At 37.9% G+C, this 25,192-nt stretch overlaps 1 protein-coding gene across 2 annotated transcripts in view; it reads left to right on the top strand.

Annotated features, from left to right (window-relative positions):
* Positions 1 to 25,192, top strand: part of kcnq3 (potassium voltage-gated channel, KQT-like subfamily, member 3) — a 135,793-nt gene that overhangs the window by 98,255 nt on the left and 12,346 nt on the right. For both annotated transcript variants that reach the window (XM_023294401.3, XM_055014856.1), the window contains 12 exons: positions 516 to 642; positions 2,054 to 2,226; positions 4,608 to 4,781; positions 6,724 to 6,834; positions 9,299 to 9,394; positions 9,483 to 9,577; positions 11,425 to 11,451; positions 19,179 to 19,378; positions 20,426 to 20,531; positions 23,234 to 23,365; positions 23,444 to 23,539; positions 23,681 to 23,768. In XM_023294401.3, the coding sequence (XP_023150169.1) occupies positions 516 to 642; positions 2,054 to 2,226; positions 4,608 to 4,781; positions 6,724 to 6,834; positions 9,299 to 9,394; positions 9,483 to 9,577; positions 11,425 to 11,451; positions 19,179 to 19,378; positions 20,426 to 20,531; positions 23,234 to 23,365; positions 23,444 to 23,539; positions 23,681 to 23,768 (1,425 nt within the window). The remainder of the gene's footprint in view (positions 1 to 515; positions 643 to 2,053; positions 2,227 to 4,607; positions 4,782 to 6,723; positions 6,835 to 9,298; positions 9,395 to 9,482; positions 9,578 to 11,424; positions 11,452 to 19,178; positions 19,379 to 20,425; positions 20,532 to 23,233; positions 23,366 to 23,443; positions 23,540 to 23,680; positions 23,769 to 25,192) is intronic.

The following is a 25,192-nucleotide window of genomic DNA, read 5'->3' as shown; positions in this document are numbered from 1 at the left end:
ATAAATTGCAATACAATTTTATAACGTTAATTTTAAAAAGGAGCAATTAAAGCGTTAAGATCCAAAATATCATAAAATTATTAAAGAAAAACATGCAACAAAATTAAAATAAACTAATATTTACATGTGAATGTCAATAGATAGATTTAATATTATCTATTGAATATTTTTAAAGTCTAATTTTTGAGTGTAAAAATTCACAACTTCAACCCTCACATAGTCTCTAATTAGAATTCCAAACTAAGCAGAGTTCATGTTGGACAAAAATGAACTTTAAATGTATTTTTCACTTTAATTTCTGCATTTACTGTTTTATTTTGTAAAATTTTGACTCACTATATATGCAAAAAATCTAAATCCACTTTGTGCTGTATTCCTCAGACAATTCAGGTCATATTTGAGGTAAAAACAAACCAAGTAGAAGCCGTTAAAACATATATTTTAGTGTAAAATATAGTGTTGGGCGTCTACACTGTAAAAAAAAAAAGAGTAAATTTTCTCGCGTTCTCCTGCAGGAAACTTTTGCCATCTTCATCTTCGGGGCAGAGTTCGCTCTGAGGATCTGGGCGGCGGGTTGCTGCTGCCGATACAAAGGATGGAGGGGGAGGCTGAAGTTCGCTCGCAAACCTCTGTGTATGTTAGGTAAGGAGGTGGAATCATCAAGGGTTTCTTAGGTAAGGAGGTGGAATCATCAAGGGTTTCTTAGGTAAGGAGGAGGAATCATCAAGGGTTTCTTAGGTAAGGAGGTAGAATCATCCAGTGTATTTAGGTAAGGAGGAGGAATCATCAAGGGTTTCTTAGGTAAGGAGGAGGAATCATCAAGGGTTTCTTAGGTAAGGAGGTGGAATCATCAAGGGTTTCTTAGGTAAGGAGGAGGAATCATCCAGTGTATTTAGGTAAGGAGGAGGAATCATCAAGGGTTTCTTAGGTAAGGAGGAGGAATCATCCAGTGTATTTAGGTAAGGAGGAGGAATCATCAAGTGTATTTACGTAAGGAGGTGGAATCATCAAGGGTTTCTTAGGTAAGGAGGAGGAATCATCAAGGGTTTCTTTGGTAAGGAGGAGGAATCATCAAGGGTTTCTTAGGTAAGGAGGAGGAATCATCAGGGGTTTTTAGGTAAGGAGGAGGAATCATCAAGTGTATTTTAAGCTATTTTAAGGTCATATATCTCCAAAAATAAAACTCCCACAGACCTACAACATGGTGAAGACACAGAACAGTTTACAGCAGATTTAAATGATGAAATGGATCCAGAAGAGGCTAAAATTTGAATTATTGGCCTTTGAAAATGGACAAAAGTGCAACATTTTTAAACAAAGGTGGTCTTGTGTCTCCATAAAGTTCCTGTAAGTGTATATCTATGGATGGATCCATATTTCTACTAAAATACAGTCTTTGATCAACACTTCTCCAACTTTTGAGGCTCTAACGTCAGTAGAATCTAATGTGTTAAAGTTTAACCAGACAAGGTTCCAGTTTTTAGATGTTGATGTGGACTCATTGGTAGGAACCAGAACCTGGTGTTCATAGAGGTCTAGATGTTGGTGTTCATAGAGGTCTAGATGTTGGTGTTCATAGAGGTCTAGATGTTGGTGTTCATAGAGGTCTAGATGTTCATAGAGGTCTAGATGTTGGTGTTCATAGAGGTCTAGATGTTCATAGAGGTCTAGATGTTGGTGTTCATAGAGGTCTAGATGTTCATAGAGGTCTAGATGTTGGTGTTCATAGAGGTCTAGATGTTCATAGAGGTCTAGATGTTGATGTTCATAGAGGTGTAGATGGTGGAGGTAGATGTTCAGAGTTATGAGCTGCTTCCTTGTTGTCGTCATGCTGAAGTGTCAAAATAACCACAAAAGACAAACCCCACATTTCTTAATGTTGCTAAATTGTTAACATGCATCAATGTAAAATTTGTTGTTATGAAGAATTTTGGTGAAAACATCCACATCACTGTTCTTCATCAAAGTCGACTTCATCAGCATGTGTCGTCGGACTCATTATAGGTTTGATTCGGTCTTTTTGTGGATCTTTGATGAAACTTTCCGTCTGCAGACATCTTTGTGCTGATCGCCTCAGTGCCGGTGGTGGCGGTGCGTAACCAAGGCAACGTGTTGGCCACGTCACTGCGCAGCCTCCGATTCCTGCAGATCCTGCGGATGCTGCGAATGGACCGAAGAGGAGGAACCTGGAAGCTGCTGGGTTCTGCCATCTACGCTCACAGTAAGGTAGGAAGGACGTTCACTTTCTGAGCAAACTGCAGCATCAAACGAATCATAGGAAGGAGGAGTCCTCAAGATCAACCTGCTGATGGTTTTAGGTTCTCCTGAAGAACATGCAGGTGATCCTCCTCCTTCATTATTCCGTTTACTTTGTGGAAAGCTCCAGTTCCACAGAGCATGATGCTGCTACCACCATGCTTGATGGTAGGTTTGGTGTTCTTGGGGTTAAAAAAAAGACCAAGACAGTCTGAAACCAGTCCTAAAAAGATCTAAAACCAGTACAAAACTGGAGCCAAAACCAAACCCAGACTACTCCTAACAAAGTCCAAGACCCACCCAAGACAGTCTGAAACCAGTCCTCATCCAGGACCAGATCCAGAGTGAAATAAATCCTAAACCAACTTTAAATCACATCCAAAACCAGGAGAACCGAGACTGAAACCAAACATAAACCAGTCCCAAGAAAGTCCTAAACCAGTCCGACATCCGGTCTGAAACCAGTGCTGAAGCTCTTCTAGAAACCCCAGAGCATGATACTGCCACCTCCATGCTTGATGGTAGGTTTGGTGTTCTTGGGGTTAAAGGCCTCACCTTCAGTTTTTCTTCCATCTGACCACAGAACTTTCCTCCAGAAGGTCTTTTCTTTGCCCATGTGATGAGTGGAGCTTTAAGGTTCTACTTCTAGAGGAAGAACTTCCTTCTTCATGGATCCTCTAGAACACTGTGGACACTGACAGCTGTGTTCCAGAAGCTTCTCATTCATCCAGACCTGCTGTCTGATGGTTCTGGTTGACTCTTGACCATCCTGACCAATGGTCTGTCAGCAGCAGGTGGTAGTTTGTGTTTTCTTGATGGTGGCAGTAACACACCTGGACCATGAACTTTATTCTGACAAACAGATGATTCTGGGTCTGAAACTGCTTAGAAATGGCTCCAAGTGACTTTCTGCCTTGAGGAATTTTAGATATATTTCCAGTCAACTTGGACTATTTTCAGTTTGGACAGTTTTTGAGTCATTCTAGATGTTTTCAGTCATTTGGGAATAGTTTTGAGTAAGTTTGGACAAATTTTGAGTCAACTTTAACTGTTTTTGCATCAATTTGGGCAAGTTTTTAAGAATTTAATACATATTTTGGTCACTTTAGACAACTGTTGAGTGAAATTATGAGTCAATATAGATATCTCCATCAGTCAATTTTGGCAGTTTTGGTTGATTTGGGCAGTTTTTAATTCATTTTAGTCATAATTTCAATCAATTTGGACAATTTTTTCATCATCTCAGGCAACTTTTTAATTTTTTAGACATATTTGCAGTCATCTTGGACTATTTTAGAGTCAATTTGGGCAATTTTGAATCATTATCAAAATGTTTTCAGTCATTATGGAAGCGTTTTGAGTAAATCTGGGCTAATTTTGAGTCAACTATAGCAGATTTTGAAATAATTTGGACAATTTTCAAAGAAAATTAGACATGTTTTTAGTCACTTTGGGCAATTGCTGATTGAATTTATATCCCTGTAGACATCTCTTCCGTCAATTTAGGGCATTTTTGAGTCAACTTTGACAATTATGGGCAATTTTTGCATCAACTTAGGCAACTTTTGAGTTCAAGTCAATGATTTTCTTTTTTAGATCTTTGCTGAGCTCCTCAGACTTTCCCCCTGTAGAGTTTGAGTCTAATGAGTGGATCTAATGGTTCTATTTAAGCTGGATCAGAGGAGTCAGCAGCTGTAGTCAACTGGAATCACTAAGAAACACAACTTTCTACATCAACCCACAGTTTTTGTCATATTTCCAGAAGATCTTTAATGAATCTATGAAAGAACCAAAATGCTTCATTTCTTTTCTTTTTTTTTTTTTTAAATAAAGATTCATTTGTTTCAATGACTCCATCGTGGAACATTCAGAGTCGTAGAAGTCACTGATAAACATGGTCTGGACAAATGTTTTGAAACTTTTGTTCATTACTGAGGTACAGTTTGAGTTTGGTTTTAGCTGAAAGGAATCCAAGAGTTGATCTGAACTTATGCCAAAGTGGGACTGTTGTCTGTATTTTGGAGGCTAAGAAGGGTGAAAGTTTCAGGGTAGAGAGCCGTGATGACAGAAGGAATTATAGCGTCGAGTTACTTACTAGAGACTTCTGAATCATTTTCTTCAATTAAAAACAGGTTTTAATAATTACTTTACCACAGATGTTGGACTGAAGACAATGACATGCTGTAAAAAAAACAATTCTCATGATAACACCTGGAAAAAATGGTTTCATATCAGCTGAAAGAACAACTTCACCTGTAAAGAATCTTCAGAGATTCGCGTATTGTGAGATCAGGGCAGCATTCATGTGTTTTATTAATAAACCTGTACATGTGGTTCTGGTGTTCCTGCAGGAACTGATCACAGCCTGGTACATCGGCTTCCTGTCTCTGATCCTGGCGTCCTTCCTCGTCTACCTGGTGGAGAAAGACGACGTCTCCATGAACGTTTCCGACCACGAAAACCCGACAGCTCAGCCCAAACCGCAGGACTTCGACACCTACGCCGACGCTCTGTGGTGGGGGCTGGTGCGTACGTTAGAGACCTAAAAACTGCTCCACGAGAACCAAAAGATCTGTTCTCCCCTGCTGCACTTCGGTTCCACATAACATTTATGTCTTCCAGTGGTGGAAGAAGTACTTAAATCTACCGAAGAGACTCTGCTGCAAGTAAAAATCCTGCAAGTAGCATCAAAATACATTTAAATACCAAAAATCAAAGTACTAAATGCACAGATTGAGCCATTTTTAGATGAATATATTTCATATTATATATACACATATATAATTAATGTTGCAGCTACAATGTTATATTTCCTATTAGAAATGTGACTTAAGCAGTCGAATAAACGTGGAATTAAAATGGCATAAAACAGAAATACTCAAGTAAATTATAAATACCAGTAAACTGTATTTACCTGATTAATAAGTAAAAGTAATAAAAATATACATACTTTCACTCCATCCGTGTTTATTTAAACTCAGAGCACTGAGATCGAAGCCTCATTTACAGTATAATTGACATAAATTGGCAGAAAATTGGCCATAAAAATATAAAAAATGCAAATTAGAAAAATAATAAAACAGACTAATACAAAAACAAATTAAGGAAAATAAATACCTTTGGGGAAATATTACAGTTTTGGTAAATGTACAACCTTTTTGCAACACGTTTGAAGCTTCTATAGTCCTGCCGAAAATATATTCCCTTTAAAATATAAATAAAAATGCAGTTTAGTTGCTTAGGAGCATCATTTTAACAGACTGTGTCAATATCTGTTGCAAAATCAACATGTTTAACACAAAAATACACAACTGTGCTCATAATGCATTGAAACACGGTTGTACTCTTTAAAGTAATAAAGAATAAAAGGTGAAAAACACATAATGCAGATGAGCTAAATGAGATGTTCTGAGTAAATAAATGAGGATTATTTCTGATGCACATGAATCTGTATGTATCAGATAAGCAGCAGTAAAGATGTAGAATCATTTTAAAGAATTAAATGGGCAAAAAAAGATGATTTCTGGCAATTTTGCATCTGTGAAATTGATCATCAATATTGATCATTTTGAATAATTTATGTCCATGTGCACAAGTCTTCTGCATGAAGACGAGGTTGAGACGGTCGGTTTTTGCTCATAAATACATTTAAGCTGCAGGTTTTCTTCTTATATCGCTCTTTAAACCACGTTGTCGACTCTGAATTTTAACTTCAGCGTGTCGTAAGTGCAAATACACCAAATCTGATGATGCTTTGAAGCCCAGTTCTGTAGGAAAACCAACAGTGTTTGTCCTTAAATAGCTGCCAACCTTCACTGTCCACAGTTTTGTCTTTTATCCCTCTTTAGATCAAATATTATCTCCCCAGAAAAATCCCCAAACACCTAAAATTACACTTTAAAACAAGTGGAAATATCTGTTTTGTTGTTTCAGGACGTCAAAAGGTCTCGAATCCTGAAACTTTTTATTCATTTTGTTGGTTAAATGTCTTCAGAGTTGAGAGTGGACAGATTGAACAAATCATTAACCGGAAATATTCTGGCTTCGATTCAAACTCTGGAGTTTCTGCCAAAAAATCATTATCGGATTTCAGCCGTTAATTCTGTGCTGCCTTCAGGTGCTGCTGGGAACGTTCATTGCTTCAGAGTCGGCCTTTTTTTCCCCTCATTCTGGAGGACAAACAATAAAACCAGAGCCAGCAGCTTGCAGAGTCGTGTCCTTTAATGCAGTCAGAGAAGCTCCGAGGCCGTTTTCCCAGCAGCTCGGCCTCATTAAAGCCGCCGTCCTTCAACCAAAAAGGCCGAAAGTTCAGCTTCTATCCGCCGTCCTTCAGCAAGCTGCTCCACCGTCACCCCGGAAACACTGAAGTGGCCCTCGGTGGATCGATAGCGAGGCTTCCTGCTGAAAACAAGGACGCTCATATTGTCTGGATGAACTTCAGGTGAATGTTTATTGTCTGTGTTCCAGATCACGTTGACCACCATCGGTTACGGCGATAAAACCCCAAAGACCTGGGCTGGGAGACTGCTAGCCGGAACCTTCGCTCTCATCGGAGTTTCCTTCTTCGCTTTGCCTGCAGTGAGTAAACGCCTTCATACTCTGGATATTCATATATATGAAGCTAGTAAATCCTGAACAGCAGAAACTGAGGGTTAATTTGCTGAAAAAGTGAGACTGTTTTAGAAAAGGCAAATCTGTCCTGTTGTGAATCAGCTTACTAAAGTCTTTTACGTGAGGTTTATTTATTTAGAGAGTTAAGAGGGTGAAACAGACAAAAATATGCATTTACAGATTATTTAGCAGCGTTATGTGAAAGTCAGGGGACAGATTTTCTCCAGTTAGAGTTTCCTGTTGGCCTGGGAAGTCAAACTTTCCAAAATCCAGATGAATGTCAAAAGTGACTTAGTATTGTAAAAAAATTACTTAAAATTGTCCCAGATGACTCAAAAAATGTCCAAAATAACTTAAAAAATTTCCACAAGTGTCCAAAATGACTCAAAAATTGTACAAAATTATACAAAAATGTCCAAAATAACTCAAAAATTGTCTAAATGACTCAAAATTGTCCAAACTCACTCAAAAATTACTAAAAAATTGTCCAAAATTACTCAATTTTGTCCGAAATTACTCAAAAAATGTTAAAAATTACTCAGAAATTGTCTAAAATGACTCAGAGTTGTTCAGTTATTCAAAAATGGTCCAAAACAACTTTAAAAATGTCCAAAATTGTCAAAAGTGACTAAGAAATTGTCCAGAATAACTCAAATAACTGTCCTGCTGTGGTCCAACTTGCCAGTGTTTTGTTTTTTTTTACCTAATTTTATTTATTTGTCAAGTCAAAAATGTGCAGTAACTAAACATGCATGTGCAGATCAGTGAACAAAGCCTCCAGTCAGTGCTACTTATTTATTGTTTCCTGATGGAGTAATGGTACGTTCCATTTAAACTGGGAAGTCGTTTTCTCTGCGTTGGACATTTCAACTGAAACATCACCTAAAGTTGGAAGATCTTCACCAACCACAACCTCAAAATCCAAGAAAGAAACAGACACAAACAAAAATCAAACAGCAGCTAGATTGTAGTGTTTGCATTAAGAGCAGCCAGATACAGTTACAGCCTTTTATATTTAAACTACATTTAGATTCTTTTGCACAAATCGATCAATACGTCTGCTGCAGCGTGTCGTCGCATTTCTGTTCAGTTTGCAGTAAAACACCGACTTTAGCTTCTTCACTGATGCAGTCAAGCTTTAGTTTATAGCTACTCACGTCTAAGTTGGTGCAATTAGTAAAATAATACAATTTAAGGTAATAATAAAGTCAATAAAGCACATCTTGTAAGGCCTTTACTGAGTCAGACTCATCTTAGTTCAGGACCACATTCAGTCCAGTTTGATCTCCAGTAAAATCACAGCATCTAATAACCTAAAATAACCACAACTCCTGATGGTTCCTTTGTTTTACTGCAAAAATGTTCACATTTAAGGAATTATCTGTTTACTAAACATCATGAACAACCTGAAATTTATGAGGAAAAATAAATTCAATTTCAGCAACATTCTGCCTCAGTTCATCATTTCCACATTACAACTTCCAGATCACAGAGTGTCGACAAAGGAACACAACATTTAGTCATCTGGAACTGAACCACAGAGGATTTTACTGTGTGATCAAAAGGCAAAAAACAACAAAAATAACACAAAATATTACAAAAATTAGACAAAAATGACAAAAACAAGAAACAAAATGACAGAAATGAGACAAACGACACAAAACAAAGCAAAAAAGAGACAAAGACAAAAAAGTTACAAAGCGACAAAAAATGGACAAATGACACAAGCGAGAAAAAACAAGACACAAAACAACAAAAGATACACAAAACAATACATAAAACAAAACTCAAAATGATACAAAAAACACAAGAAACACAAAAAGGAAACACAAAACGACAAAAACATGAGATAAATGACAAAAGTCAGACAAAAAAAACAAAACAAGACAAAATATTACAAAAACAAGACAAAAAATGAGACAGACGACATGAAACAAAACAAAAACGAGACAAAAAAAGACAAAAAATGGACAAACACAAATGAGCCAAAAATGAAACCCAAAACTACAAAAACCAGACAAAATATTACAAAAAAGACACAAAACAACAAAAACAAGACAAAATATTTCAGAAATGAGAAACAAAACGACAAAAGAACAATCTAGTATTTTACTTTCTGATCAAAACAACTTGTCATGTTCTAGAAATGATTTTAAATTTATAGTTTTACTAATTTACACTCTGCAGTTAATGTCTTGTCTGGAATTTTTACACTTTGAGGACCGGATTGGACCCTCTGGAGGACCACTTTTAGACCCTCTGGAGGGCCGCTTTTAGACCCTCTGGAGGGCCGCTTTTGGACCGCAGGCCTCATGTTTGGCACCACTTTACTGTGTGAACCCACAGAAGAAACCTGAAAGAGTTTAGTTGGAGGTGATTGTGCGTCTAAAGTGTTGATGGTTTTAACTGAGTCCTGTTCTGGTGTCTTCAGGGGATTCTGGGATCTGGTCTGGCTCTGAAGGTCCAGGAGCAGCACAGGCAGAAGCACTTTGAGAAGCGAAGACACCCGGCGGCTGGACTCATCCAGGTGAGACGCTACCTGACGTCCTCCAGCACCTTCAGGCTCTCAGATCTACCGCAGCTTTACTGATTTCTGCTCTGTGTTCTGTCTCCAGTCTGCCTGGAGATATTATTCCACCAATCCTATCAGGGAAGACCTCATTGCCACGTGGAGATTTTATGAAACCGTCATCTCGCTTCCCTGCTTCAGGCCAGTACCTCCCTGCTCCCCTGAATTATCTTGTGTTTGGTGCAACTTTTACCAGATTTCAAACTGGATCCTGGTGTTGTAGAACAGAAAACATGTCCGTCCATGTCTTCATTGATGCTCCAGATGTCGTCCAGCAGCTTAAATCATACATTTTTACTCACTGTTGGCTCATTTTTCACTCCAATCTAAAGTCCTGCAGCTCTATTGTTTCACCATGCTGAATGGATCTCCAGCAACCTGCTCCTCTGTTCACTGTTCCTGAGCCATGCTGCACTTTACTCTCAGTCCAATTGTCCAAAACGACTCAAAAATTGTACAAAATCAATAAAGAATTGTCCAAATTCGCTCAAAATTGTCCAAAATGACTCAAAATTGTCCACAATGACTCAAAAATTGTCCAGAATAACTCAAAAATTGTCCAGAATGACTCAAAAATTGTCTAAAATAACTCAAATGTTTTCCAAAATTACGCAAAACTGTCAAAAATAACTCAAAAATTGTTCAAAATGACACCAAATTGTCCAAAATAATTTTAAAAATTGTTCAAAATGACTCAAATATTTTCCAAAATTACACAAAATTGTCCACAATTACTCAGAAATTGTCCAAAATTATTTAAAAACTGTCCAAAATAACTCAAATATTTTCCAAATTATGCAAAGTTGTACAAAAGTAACTCAAAAATTGCCAAAAATGACTTGAAATCGTTCCAAAATTACTGAAAAGTAGCTCAAAATGACCGCTTGACAGAATTATTTGTGTTTTTTTTGTTGTTTTTCTGTCATGGAGTAGTACCAAGAAGCAAAGCATTTTTTATTTATTTATTTATAGAGAATCTGGTAAAAATTGGCCATTGTTCCAAATGTTTTAAAATGAGACGTGTAGATTGAAGTAATTTTGAGGCATTATCAGAATTTTTAGCTCAGATTTGGTCATTTTTCTTGAAAGAACTGAATGTTGAAAGTTGAAATCCAGACAATTCTTTCATTTTTTTTCAGTTTCTGGCTGATGAATGGTGGAATTTTGGCAATTTTTATTGTTATTTTTCCAAATTTTTCAAAATGAGACGTGTAGAATGAAGTGATTTTGATGCATCGTCACATTTTGAAGCTCAGATTTGGTGACATTCTTTCAGTTTAACAGTCTCTGGCTGATAAATTGTGATTATTACATTTAGCTGCTGAATTTCCAGAAAGGCTCCTGTGAAAACAAACCAAATATTGATTATTGTAAATATAGATGATGATATAGATGAAATATAGATGATTAATTCAGACAAACTTTCTCCAGATGAGGATCCCTGATGCAGCTTGTAAAATTATCCAAAATGACTCAAAAATGGCCAAAATTACTCAAAAATTGTCCAAAATGGCTTAAAAATTCCTGAAAATGACACAAAATCTTCCAAAACAACTCAAAAATTTTCAAAAATTACGCAAAATTGTCCAAAATATGTCAAAAATTGTCAAAAAAATGAAAAAAAATATCAAGAATAACTACTAAATTGTCTGATTTTGTATTTGTATTGCATTTAGCTGCTGAGGTTCCAGAAAGTCTTGCGTGGAAACAAACCAAATATTCAGGTGATTCATTCAAAGTTTCTCCAGATGAGGATCCCTGACGCAGCTTGTAAAATGTCGTCTAATTTCTGTGTTTCCTTTAAGTCGGACTGGAAAGAAACTTTTCTAAGAATCTGCAGAAACTTTTCTGAATCTCCACAACAAAATGGAGACTTTAAACATGAGGCCCAGCAGGTTGAACCAACATAAACCAGAAGAATCCTTTACTTTGAAAGTGTGATTTTAGTCACAGTTTCCTCTCTAAATGTGTGGTTTGTGTGTCTACAGGAAGGAGACGTTGGAGGTCATGGCCAGGTGAGTCCAGGTTTCTGCAGTAAATCTCACCGATCCGAACCCAGAACCACTCCGGGATGATTTAAAGATCCCTGCAGACACTAATGAACATTCCCTTTAAATAGCCTCCTGTAATAACGGGAATAAATCTCCGGCCGACGGTAAATATCGTGACGCCGAACGCCCCCTCGTCCCGTTTAAACCCGGAGATTTTTATAGAAGCCGATTAGCGAGTCCATTAGTTCCGTTTCAATTATGAATGACGGTTTAGATCCAGTAATTAGAGCTGAGAAGAGCTCCACGGTTTTTCTTTTTCTCTCCGTCACGCTGAGCGACGATAACGAGCCTCTACATCAAAACGAGAAACATCCAACGAGGATCCATCAAAACCACCATCAACATACAGTCGTTTATATACTAGACACATTCGAATACTACATTTACCCTCTAGTACTACACTTGCCCTCTAGTACTACATTTACCCTCTAACACTACATTTACCCTCTAATACTACATTTACCCTCTAACACTACATTTACCCTCTAACACTACATTTACCCTCTAATACTACATTTACCCTCTAACACTACATTTACCCTCTAATACTACATTTACCCTCTAACACTACATTTACCCTCTAACACTACATTTACCCTCTAATACTACATTTAGACTCTAACACTACATTTACCCTCTAACACTACATTTACCCTCTAATACTACATTTAGACTCTAACACTACATTTACCCTCTAACACTACATTTACCCTCTAATACTACATTTAGACTGTAACACTACATTTACCCTCTAACACTACATTTACCCTCTAACACTACATTTACCCTCTAATACTACATTTACCCTCTAACACTACATTTACCCTCTAACACTACATTTACCCTCTAATACTACATTTAGACTCTAATGCTATATTTACCTTCTAATACTACATTTACCCTAGAACACTACATTTACCCTCTAATACTACATTTAGACTCTAATGCTATATTTACCTTCTAATACTACATTTACCCTCTAGTACTACATTTAGACTCTAATGCTATATTTACCTTCTAATACTACATTTACCATCCAATACTACAATCAGTATTTACTGTATATTTCTTAACAAGGTAACAAACAAGTACAAACGGCAGGTATACTTCATGTTGGGCTGGTTAGGCAGTACTTCATCCCACAGACTGTAAATATTGCATCATGTAGTTGTCTTGTCCTCAAATTTAAGAAACAAGAAATGCCGTCTTTCATCCACTCAGAGCCTTTAAGTTCTGCCAGATATGGTTCAGAGATGTTAAATGACGTACGTATACTCGGATCACACGTGGTATTTTGTGGTATTTTGTTAACCTGCTGCAACAATCCATCGTTCAGTTCTCGGCTTCATTCCATCCAGAGTTCTGCTCCGACGCCTCCTGGCCTCCGCCGAGCCGACGAGTTCACCACCATGGATCAAGTTACTGCCGAGCAAAACATCAAGGAGTCCTGATAGAGGTCACTCTGTTTCTGAAGGCTGGCGTTAGTGTGTAGTACTAGAGGGTAAATGTAGTACTAGAAGGTAAATGTAGTACTGGAGGGTAAATGTATTACTAGAGGGTAAATGTAGTACTAGAGGATAAATGTAGTACTAGAGGGTAAATGTAATACTAGAGGATAAATATAGTACTGGAGGGAAAATGTAGTACTAGAGGGTAAATGCAGTACTAGAGGGTAAATGTAATACTAGAGGATAAATGTTGTACTAGAGGGTAAATGTAGTACTAGAAGGTAAATGTAGTACTGGAGGGTAAATGTATTACTAGAGGGTAAATGTAGTACTAGAGGATAAATGTAGTACTAGAGGGTAAATGTAATACTAGAGGATAAATATAGTACTGGAGGGAAAATGTAGTACTAGAGGGTAAATGCAGTACTAGAGGGTAAATGTAATACTAGAGGATAAATGTAGTACTAGAGGGTAAATGTAGTACTAGAGGGTAAATGTAGTACTGGAGGATAAATGTAGTACTAGAGGGTAAATGTAATACTAGAGGCTAAATATAGTACTAGAGGGTAAATGTAGTACTAGAGGGTAAATGTAGTACTAGAAGGTAAATGTAGTACTGGAGGGTAAATGTAGCATTAGAGGGTAAATGTAGTACTAGAGGGTAAATGTAGCATTAGAGGGTAAATGTAGTACTGGAGGGTAAATGTAGTACTAGAGGGAAAATGTAGTATTAGAGGGTTAATGTAGTACTAGAGGGTAAATGTAGTACTAGAGGGTAAATGTAATACTCGAGGATAAATATAGTACTAGAGGGTAAATGTAGTATTAGAGGGTAAATGTAGTATTAGAGGATAAATGTATTACTAGAGGGTAAATGTAGTATTAGAGGATAAATGTATTACTAGAGGGTAAATGTAGTATTAGAAGGTAAATGTAGAAGAACTGCATGTTGATATGATAATTCTGTTTTTTTTTTTAAGTTTAAAGTGTATTTCACAAGGAAATTTCAAGTTTTTAGCATCAAAGAAACGTCTTTTATTGATTGTCAGACAATAAATTCCCAACAAATCCAATCCTAATCCTGTTTGTTGTGTTTAGCTTGGAGATAGTGGAGGAAATTGAGGGAATAATGACGGATCGGGAGTCAGAGATGTGGAGAAACTGAGTGACGGAGTGAAAAAAAGGCGCCTTGCTGGGAAATTAGCGGCGTGACATTATCTTGTTGCTCTGAGCGGAGAGGTGGACGGCGGCCAGGAATGATGTCCGACGAGAGGCCGATAAGCCGGAGCTTTTATCTGGCGGCTCTGTGTGGTCCGTTCAACACTCAGAGAAAATTATATCCCGGCTGAGAGTCCACCATCAGAGAGGAGTTGTTGAAGCTGATCCAACCTATGAGGAGTTTATAGAGGGTAGAACTAGTTTCTGTTGAAGGTATGAAGTAATTAAGTACATTTACTCAAGTCACACAGCTGTATTTGCTGGGTAGTTTTATAAAATATAGATTATAAATGATAGATTACACAACCCGAAGTTTGCTCCTTTTTCCTCACTGTGGACAAATTTTTGCTCACTCTGTCCTCATTTTTCCTCACTGTTTCCTCTTTTTTTTCTCACTTTGTCCTCATTTTTCCTCAGTTAACCTCATTTTTCCTCATTTTACCTCACAGTTTTCTAATTTGTCCTCACTGTGTCCTCCTTTTTCCTCAATATGTCCTCATTTTACCTCAATGTGTCTTCATTTTTCCTCAGTTTCCTCATTTTTCCGCACTGTCTTCATTTTCTCTCACTATGCCCTCATTTATCCTCATTTTACCTCACAGTTTCCTAATTTTCCTCACTGTGTCCTCATTTTGCATTACAGTGTCCTCATTTTTCCTCAGTTTCCTCCTTTTTCTTCATTACAGACTAATTTTACCTCAATATGTCCTCATTTTTCCTCAGTTTCCTCCTTTTTCTTCATTACGGACTAATTTTACCTCATTATGTCCTCATTTTTCTTCACTGTGTCCTCATTTTTCCTCACTGCATCCTAATTTTTCCTCACTGCGAACCTGTTTTTCTTATTGTAGGTTCATTTATACTCAAAGTTTGCTCCTTTTTGCCCAAATTTTTCATCACTGGGGGCTCAGTTGTTAGTTGAGATTCCACCATGCTGAATGGATCTCCAACTACTTGCTCCTCTCCTCTGTTCACTGTTTCTGAACCATGCTGCATTTATTTTACTGATCCAGTCCCTTTAATTTTCCTTAAAACACTGCCTGCAGTTCAGCCTAAAAATTCTCAGAATTTGACTTTTCATTTGCGACGAGGAACTCTCATTTGTGCTGAAGATTTATATTTGTTTCATTTTTTTGATTGAGATGTCGGATAAAGTGATTTTGTTGAAATATCACAGTTTTAAATTTAAATTTGGTTAATTTTCCCGATGTACCTGCACATCGCACACATCACATCCAAAGGAGGTTGGAAAGTTTAAAATCTGACAAATAATACAGTTTTTACAGCTTCTGTAAATACTGTATTATTTATTTATTTATTTATTCATTTTTGTCATTTTATGAGTCAAATTCCATGCAGAACTACCAGTCACTGTGTGGCTGCAGCTTCTTAAATATGAAGATTTTCAGATTTTTCTTGGATTACAGAACCTTAAAATTTGATATCTTTGGATTTTAAGCAAAACTGCAGATGATTGTCATGGATATTTGTCTAACTTCTGATAAATGACTAACCAGATAATCACTAAAAAATAACCTGCTGATCAACTAATAAAGAGAATAATTCTCAGCTGTATTGTTGATAAAATTCTGTGTCATCTGCATAGAAACGTATCTCATTACGGAACAGTAAAAAAAACATGATATCTTTGGATGTTAGGAAATCCTGGAGATGATTGTCATGGACATTTGTCTAATTTCTGAAAAATTTGTAACTGCATAATCACCTACAGAACAACTGATAAAGAGAATAATTCTCCACTGTATTGTTGATAAAATTCTGTATCATCTACATAGAAACATATCTCATCAGACAGAACAGTAAGAAACATGATATCTTTGGATTTGAAGAAAAACCTGCAGGTGAGTATTTTCATTCATTTCAGAACTGGGTTATCAAGAACTGGTAACTGGGTTATCAAGAAAAATGACTTGCAGATTAACCAATAAAGAGAATAATTTTCAGCCGTATTGTTGAAAAAATTCAGTATCATCTGCATAGAAACATATCTCATCAGACAGAAGTTTAGGGTTCAACACATATTTAACACTGTCTGCATGTCTGTCTGCTTTTTTGGGATTACTGAACAGTAAAAGATGATATCTTTGGATTTTAGGAAAATCTGCAAGTGATTCTGATGAGTATTTTCACTCATTTCTGATAAGCGGTTTACTAGGTAATCAAGAAAAAAAACCTGCAGATCAACTGATAAAGAGGTGATTTTTTTCAAGATAACGTGCGTTATAAGGGGTTAATTTGTTAGTTATTGGACAGCAGTGGAGCTCTGTGGACAATTATATCTGACATGAGTTTTAATAATGTTTCTCACTGATAATAATGGTGGACTCACCGAGTTAATATGTGGCTAAATGGTGACGCCACTACTAGTAAATAAACATGAACCTGGAGGTTAATCAAACACATCTGGAGGAAATAATCAGTCAGATATTTACCAGACTGACCTTCTTACCTGTAGCGCTTGTGTCCAGGTGAGCTCTCTTTCTATTTAACCTCCAAACAAACTGGTTTAGATGTTCTAACAGCTCTAAATGACCGTTGTAATTTACTGAAATTATCTTTTGCTGAAGTCTGCAGCTTTGTGCGTGTCTTGGGAAGCTGCAGGAGATAAGCAGCGTTATATTTTCCCCCGTTATGTTTCCTCGTTTTCACGGATCCGCGGGATAATCACATCCCATTTTCTGCTCTTTATTCAGCCGAGCAGCGGCCAGAAAGAGATTCCCTGGTCCTCTAAAGCTTCCCATTCTGCAGCCTCTCAGCGCCCATACAGGCCACATAGAGGCTCATATTGTGTGTCGGCTGTGGGAGCTAAGTCGCTGAGAACGTTCCACGTTTCGGAGGCCTTGTTGGGGCTGTTTTCGGCTCCAATTACCCTCCTCGCTGCCTCCTCCAGGAGTCTTATTTTACCCTCTATGCTGCCAAATATTGTCAGCCATCGGACAATAAAGGAGAGCGATCTCCTCACAGCGTGGCCACGCTGAGGCAATGGACCGAGGAGAACTTCTCCGGGAGTCGAAACTCTGACTCAAGAAGTCATGTGGGAAACAAAAACACCTCCAAAAATAGTTCCTGCTCACGAATAACTCGGACAGAACTGTCAGATCTGAAGCCATTATTCCAGAGAGTGTTTCAAGTTTTAACTTGATATTGAAACTGTGCGCTGGTGGGAAAAAGTGTTTTAAAAAGTTCTAAGAACTTCAAAGAACTTTGAACAGCTTTGACCCAAATGTTTAGACATCTTTGAATCAACCGTCTGAGCTCCTGTCACATTTTCACTCACTGTAGGCTCATTCTGTTTTACTGCGTCCTCGTTTTTCATCATTGTAGACAAATTTTACTTCGGTGTCCTCATTTTTCCTCACTGTGGGCTCATTTTTACTCATTTTTCTTCACTATAGGCTTGTTTTCCTGATTGTAGGCTCATTTTACTCAAAGTTTGCTCCTTTTTCCTCATTGTAGACAATTGTAAGACACAGAATGATGGAAATTGTGAAAAAAAGACAAAAACAAAAGTTACATTTCTTGGATTCTTGATTGAATAAAACTGAAATCGACACGGACAACATTTTTCCAAATAGGCCTGTGGGTATTACCAATATTGGGGGGAAAATGTTGGCTACACATGCAATATATGTTTAACCATTTAAAACCATATTAAACATTTTTACAGTCTCTACAAACTTGGCATTTTCCATACAACTCTGCTCTGGTTTAGAAAGATGTTTCACCAAGCTGAATGTATCTCCAACAACCTGCCATCAACTCAAACTCTCTGAATGTTTGTCACATTGCTTTTGGTGCAAACACTCTACTTTTGGCTAGAATAAAGTGGTTGTGATTAATAATATTACAATTTTGGTCTTAGATTTGGTTTATTTTACCACCATGTCATACGTGATTAGTTCAAAGACTGTCGGAAAGTTGAAAATCTCATAATTCCTTATGTTTTCAGTTAATGGCTCAGATACATGGTGTAAAATGAACAGGTCTCGGGAATAAAATGGTCTTCAGCTGGATGCCTTTAAATCTCCAAAGCAAAAGAAATCAAGAATTTAAAAAAAAAAAAAAAAAAATGTTCATGAGAAGTTCACCTCAAAGCTGAAATCGACCTTTACGGGGGTATTTCTAAGCCTAGATGTTGGAACTTCATGAAAATTCTTGCAGTTAATTGGTGCTAAAAGATCAGTCCTTTGACCTTCATTGGGTATAACTCAATGGACCGAAGTATTCTTTCTGAATCAAGGATGACAGACTAACAGCATTAACGGTTTCTGGTTCTTTGTCTATTGACGTCTCTCCAATGAAACACCTTTATCTAAACAAGCAATGCTTTTCTACTTTTCCAACAGAACACATGTAGCAGGAAGCAACATTACCTACAGGGTGTCCTCGGTTTATGACGTCCTCGACCTACAGCGTTTTGTCGTTATGTCACAACTGGTTACATGGAAGTAGTTGGCAAGCAGAGCGGACGAATACGTCGGCGCTATAAGACGGCTTTGTTTACATTCGCCGGTTGTACGTCACCTTGGATTGTGCTACGTTCACTAACTTTTTGCCTTTCATTATGGCTCCTAAGCGGAAATCAGACTCTTCTGATGGCAGTGATTCTAAGAAAAGGAAATCCATTTCCATGGAAGTGAAATTAGGTATAATAAAACGGTTAGAACAGGGCGAAACACTGATGAACATTGGCCGGTTGCTTCACCTAAATCTTCTTGCAAAATGACTCATATATGCATGAAAGTTGTTGGTATTCATGACTTTTCCGAAGAACTGATTGATATCGTGATGCACGTAACAGCTTTGTTTGTATTTTCGCTGAAGTTCTGACTTACAGCGAAAATCGACTTAATCCGTAGGAACGGAACTCCGATGTAAGCTGAGGACCTCCTGTACTAGGGCAATAAAAAATGTTGTATTTTAGAGATAAACTGGCCTTAGGTACAGCTCCTGCTAGCTGCTGCTTCTTCATTCTGAATGTTTTTTACTTCTGTCCCACTGCAGCCAGAAACTGAGTTTGCTGGAGCGAGTTCGCCTTCCCACCGCCAGACCGTCGGTTGGGTCGGGAAAGAAGCTCAGTGGTAACGCCGAGTCCATCGAGGACAGTCCGTCCAAGGAGCCCAAACCGGCCGGCTTCAGTAACCGGGAACGTTTTCGCACCGCCTTCCGCATGAAGGCCTACACGCTCCGCCAGAGCTCCGAAGGTACCCCACTCTGGAGAATACGTCTTTTAAAAACAGCAAAGCCGAAGCGCTTTCCAAAAGAGAACATTAATTTACCCAACAAGTTGAAGTTCAGGTAGATGCTCGGTCCTCCAGGTCATACGAACAGCTTCAGTGAAAAGAGCTTCTTCCAAACTGATGAAGGTGAAACATCTTCAAGAACCAAAAAAAAGTCTGGTTGCTTTTTACTGAAGCTCCGAGCATTAACAAGTTTTAATATTAAAGACAAAACCCTTCAGCATTAGATTCACCTTACTAAATAAAAAAAATGAAAGTTAATATAATAATGAATTATAAATAATATAATAAAAGTATACGTGGAGAGTCCAACAAATCTAAAGGTTGCATACTTCTGTTTTTTTGTGTTGCCTTTTTGTCTCACTTGCATTTTTTGTCATTTTTTATTTTGCTTTATTCATTGTTTTGTGTGTTGTTTTTGTCGTTTTGTCTTTTTGTCTCATTTTTTGTCTCTTGTTTGGTGTCATTTGTCTCATTTTGTGTCTTGTTTTGTCTTTTTGTGTCCTTTTTGTAGTATTTTGTCTTGTTTTTGTTGTTTTTTGTCTTTTTTTTGTCTGACTTTTGTTGTTTTGATCATAAAGGAAAATGCTATATCATCAGTTCCAGATGACTAAATGTTGTGTTCCTTTGTCGACACTCTATGATCTGGAAGTTGTAATGTGGAAATGATCATCTGGGGCATAATGTTGAAATTGAATTTATTTTTCTTCATAAATTTGAGGTTGTTCCTGTACCTTTTTAAAAAGATAATTCCTTAAATGTGAACATTTTCAGAATGGACTTTTTTGCACTAAAACAAAAGAACCATTGGGAGTTATTTATAGGTTATTATGCTGTGATTTTACTGGTCACTTGAGATCAAATTGGGCTGAATGTTGAACCTGGACTAGAATAAGTTTAACACCCCTGTTCTAAAATAAAGGGTTGGATATGTTCAGCGTAAATTAGAAAGGTTATTAACGTCTGTTTCCTAATGCACAGTCTCTACATTGGTGTTTTGTGGCGTTGCAGATGCCGGAGCTCTGGCAGATCCAGCCTTAGAGGAGCGGGGTTTTCCCCCAGACATCCTCCTGGAGGAGATGATCCCAACGCTGAAACTGGTCATCAGGGCAGTCAGGTCAGCGTCTGGTCCACGGAGGTCCTTTAAAGTTCCAATGAAATGGCGTTTTACAGGCACAAGTGTTAAGAGTTTGACAGGGAAATGAATGCCTGTGGCTGATTTATACAGAGCTACCTATCTTCTGTTGCATTTAGTTCTTTTGTTGTGGCTGAAATACAAAAACAGTGGAAAACTCCAAACTACCAGGCTACATACAATGCTAGAAAAAGATTTAAGTATGTCGATGTATAGTCTGTCAAATGTAGCCATTCTGACCCACAATCATCTGCACAGTTGTGATGTTTAAGGCACAGTAGTTTGTCCCAGTTGTTGAAATAGTACTTGGTGCGTTTTAAGGGCAGTCCAAGGAAGTCTCAAAAAGCAGAAGATCATCTTGTCTTTGCTGACCCCTGGTAGTTCCTTCTTCTTGATGCTGTAGAAACCACTACGGAGCTGTTTGCTTGTGGTTCCAGGTCCGGTTCTGAAACAAAAAGACTTTAAATGCAACATCGTCTACCTTAAAGGGATTATCGCCCATTTTCTACACGTCTACAGCTGCTTTTATCGGGATCAAACATCCATAACACACAAAAAAACATAGGTTTATATCTTCCTTTAACATTACTTGTAAGCGAACAATCACATTTGAGGTTTAGAAGTGTTTGCAGTTTATATCAGTCATGACAATTGCAGATTATATGCAAAACTACAGTGCTGTTGGTTTCCGATGTTTACTTGGCATGTCTAGTTTAGATATTTATATATTTGGAACCTGGACTTGGTTATGGGTCACCAAAACTTCCCACCTGACCTCCTAAAATATCAAATTTTTTGCCGGTCCTGATGTGTGTGCAAATTTTCACGTGTTTTGGGGTATTTTTAGGCCTTCAAAATTGCAATTTTTAATGTGACAGAAAAATGATGAAAAATAATAATAAACCAGTGGGCTTCAAAAGAGTCCTTCAAGAGGGTTTGGTGCTCTGACCCTAACTAAGGTTGTTTATATCGGGGAATATCTGATCAAAGAATCAGCAAACAAGACAAATCATCTGTGAGGTTCAATACTCGACATGAAAGTGTCTTCAAAGGGTTCGATATGACCTCATGCTGCAGGACTACAAGCCACACATGCTGACTGGTAAATCTATAGGCTGCACCGCTGACATAATGCAGGAATTCAATCTAGCGTGAGGAGCCCTCGAGATGAGTGATTAACCCTGTGAAAGTGCTGTTTCCTTCCACTCCATTATGTCGGGGTTGAATGGGGTCTCTGAATGGGATGCTCTGACCTAAAGGGTTTCAGTTTCAGCGCCCAAGACTTTCTGCCAAACAGCGGAGCGGCAGAGTCGGCTGAAAGAAGGAGCTCTGCAGGACAAAGGAAGGAGCTTGGTGGGTGGCAGCGAGGTCTGAAGGTCGAGAACCTTTCAAAATCCCGAAAGATGTCGGGGTTGATCCTATCTGCAAGGAAAGTCAGAGGATTTCTATGCTGTTTGACGAACAAAGACAGAGTTTCACAAACACTGGGCTGGTTTGCAGTTTGAGTGTGAAGCGGTTGGCTGGGGTTTGATTACACCGGGTTGTAAATGGGTCACCGCCCCACTTAAAGAAGGACTTGTTGGGTTTTGTTCATGAGTGAGATTGAGGTGAAGCTCTTAGTTTGTCAGCTGGTTACAGACAGTTTCAACCCTCAAACTTTGAGTCAGGACTGAAAAACTGACGTCACAAGTGACCAAAATGATCCAAAGATGGCTTTATGGGCATCTCCAGCTGGTAGGAGGGATTACCTAAAGAACCATACCTGCAAACATCTTGGATCCTCCCAAAAAGGCCTTTCTCAAACCTTGTCCACACTAATAAGGACATTTTTCCAATTGCTTCTCGACATTTTGTCATCTTAGGTTGGTTTAACAGATTTTTTTCCCCCCAAATACCCACTAAACTACAGCTGAAACACTTTGGTTTGTGCGTATGCAGACATAAACAGTTCAATATTACCAAGCCCACAGTTTAAAGTGCACAGAACCAGCAAAAAAGACAGAATGTTCTTGTAGAAACAGGGTTCTTCATGCATCTTCCAGTACAACAGTACACATTTCAGTACAAAAAAGAGAATGAATTAGCACACTACTCAGTTCAAACCCTTTAATTGTGCAAACACATGAATGTTTCAGTACTTCTCTGGTGTTTGATGCACCCTACCTAACCCTATCCCTAAACATATTAACCCTAACCTGCTAACCCTATTAACCCTAACCTTACTAACCCTAACTCTGCTAACCATAACCCTACTAACCCTACTAACCCTAACCTACTAACCATATTAATCCTAACCCAGCCCTACTAACCCTAACATTTGTAGGGAGATATCAAATAATGACTGTATGGACAGGTTCTTTTATGATACAGTGGGAAAATATCCATCAAGAAAAATGTTTAGGTTGTGGATACAAGGTAAATCAATGATGATTTTTTTGACTGCATCAAACAAGCTGATGATGTTAAGTTCTAATCAAGTTAAAAACACTAGTCTTGAGCATTTACCATGTCTGGATTTGTGTGATTGTTATATACAATGTCTGATTTTCAGCACTAATTCCTGTGGAAACCATGCACAAACAATGCGAGTATGTACAGAAGGTCTCCACCATGAACAAATGTCACTGTTTGGTAAAGTGTTGCTTCATTGTTTAGGTTTTGAATTCAAGGTCTGTGTCCCACAGGATCATGCAATTCCTCTTGAACAAGAAGCGGTTTAAGGAAACTCTGAGGCCTTACGATGTCAAAGATGTGATCGAGCAGTATTCTGCCGGACACCTGGACATGCTCTGTAGAATCAAATACCTCCAGACAAGGTGAGCAGCCACTTCAAAGACAAGACGGCTTCTATGAATGAAGCAGATGTCAGCTCATCTTCTTTGTCTTCCGTTAAGGATCGACATGATTCTTGCACCTGGACCACCCCTCACCCCAAAACACAAGAAAACTCAGAAAACGCCCTTTGCCTACCCGTCTAATCAGTCGCCCAGGTACCATTCACAAACATACTCAATACACAAGACAAAGAAGGTTCCACAAAACTGCTAACTAGCATTATTTGCTGTCATTGCTGTGATGTTTCTAACGAATGTCTGTGCAGTCCACATCTACCCAGTGTCCCTTTGTTCCAGGCATGAGTCCTACCTAGCCAAAGCCGCCTCCATGCCAGATGCCGAAGACCAAAGCATGATGGGTAGATTTGTCAGGGTGGAGAGACAGGTGAGGATTACACCTAAACATCCAATTAAGTTAATCTCAAAGACACCTGAATCAAAAAAGACTTTATCAACTGACAGTTGTTTGATTTGATGGGGTATAATCCAAAATTCTGAGTCTGCACCTTTAAAAAGCAAAACCTGATGGAAATTTGGCCGCCGTCCCCTTCGAAGTGATGACTTTGTGCAACGATGTGATCTCTGGAAGTCCAAATTACCACGAAGCTCAAACATCAAATTCTGTGCCAACCTTTGTGTTATGGATCGTCACTGGACAACCAAGAGAATGGTCCATGTTCTTTCAAGTCTCATTTGAATTCGTCCACTTGGGTGGAAGTGCTGTAACTTCCTAAAGGAGAACATTTAGCTCAACAACCTGAACTGTATCACTCCCCACCAGCACTATTTACCAAATTTGTCCCTCTATCCTAAATAAAATTCAAGTTCAAGTGTTGCTGTTTTCAAACAATGACGTAGATCTAGACCAGGGGTGTCCAACATGCGGCCCGTGGGCCAAAACCAGCCCTCCAGAGGGTCCAATCCATCCCGTGGGACGACTTTGTGAAGTGTAAAAATTCCAGAGAAGACATTAACTGCATATTGTAAATTAGTAAAACTATAAATTTAAAATAATTTCTAGACCATGACAAGTTGTTTGGATCATAAAGTAAAATGCTAGATTGTTCATTGTTCTCTTTGTCATTTTATGTCTCGTTTTTGTAATATTTTGTCATGTTTTTGTTGTTTTTTGTCTTTTTTTCTGACTTTTGTTGTTTGTCTCATGTTTTTGTCGTTTTGTGTTTCCTTTTCATCTCACTTGTTTTTTGTCTTAATTTTGTCATCTTGCGTTTTCCTTTATCCATTGTTTTGTGTGTCATTTATGTCGTTTTGTGTTTTTTTGTCTCGCTTGTGTTGTTTCTCAAATTTTTTGTTGCTTTTTTGTTTTGTTCCGTGTCGTTCATCTCAGTTTTTTGTCATTTGGGTCTAATTTTTGTAATATTTTGACCTGATTGTTTTTTTTGTCATGTTTTTTTTTTTCAAACTTTTGACATTTGTCTCATGTTTTTGTCATTTTGTTTCTTGTTTTTGTTTCACTTTTGTATTTTGTCTTTTTTGTCATCTTGTGTTTCGCTTTATTCATTGTTTTTTGTCTCACTTGTGTCATTTGTCCATTTTTTTGTTGCTTTGTGTCGTTTTTGTAATATTTTTGTCTTCTTTTTGCTGTTTTTTGTATCTTTTAGTTGTTTTTTTTCCTTTTTTGGTCTTTTTGATTATAAAGTAAAATACTATATCGTTCAATTCCAGATGACTAAATGTTGTGTTCCTTTGTAGACACTCTGTGATCTGGAAGTTGTAATGTAGAAATGATAAACTGAGGCTGAATGTTGCTGAAATTTCACTTGTTTTTCTTCACAAATTTCAGGTTGT

Source organism: Amphiprion ocellaris, chromosome 10 (genome assembly GCF_022539595.1).
Source record: "Amphiprion ocellaris isolate individual 3 ecotype Okinawa chromosome 10, ASM2253959v1, whole genome shotgun sequence".
In the NCBI taxonomy this organism is placed as follows: domain Eukaryota; kingdom Metazoa; phylum Chordata; class Actinopteri; family Pomacentridae; genus Amphiprion; species Amphiprion ocellaris.
This window is presented reverse-complemented; position numbering and strand designations above follow the sequence as displayed.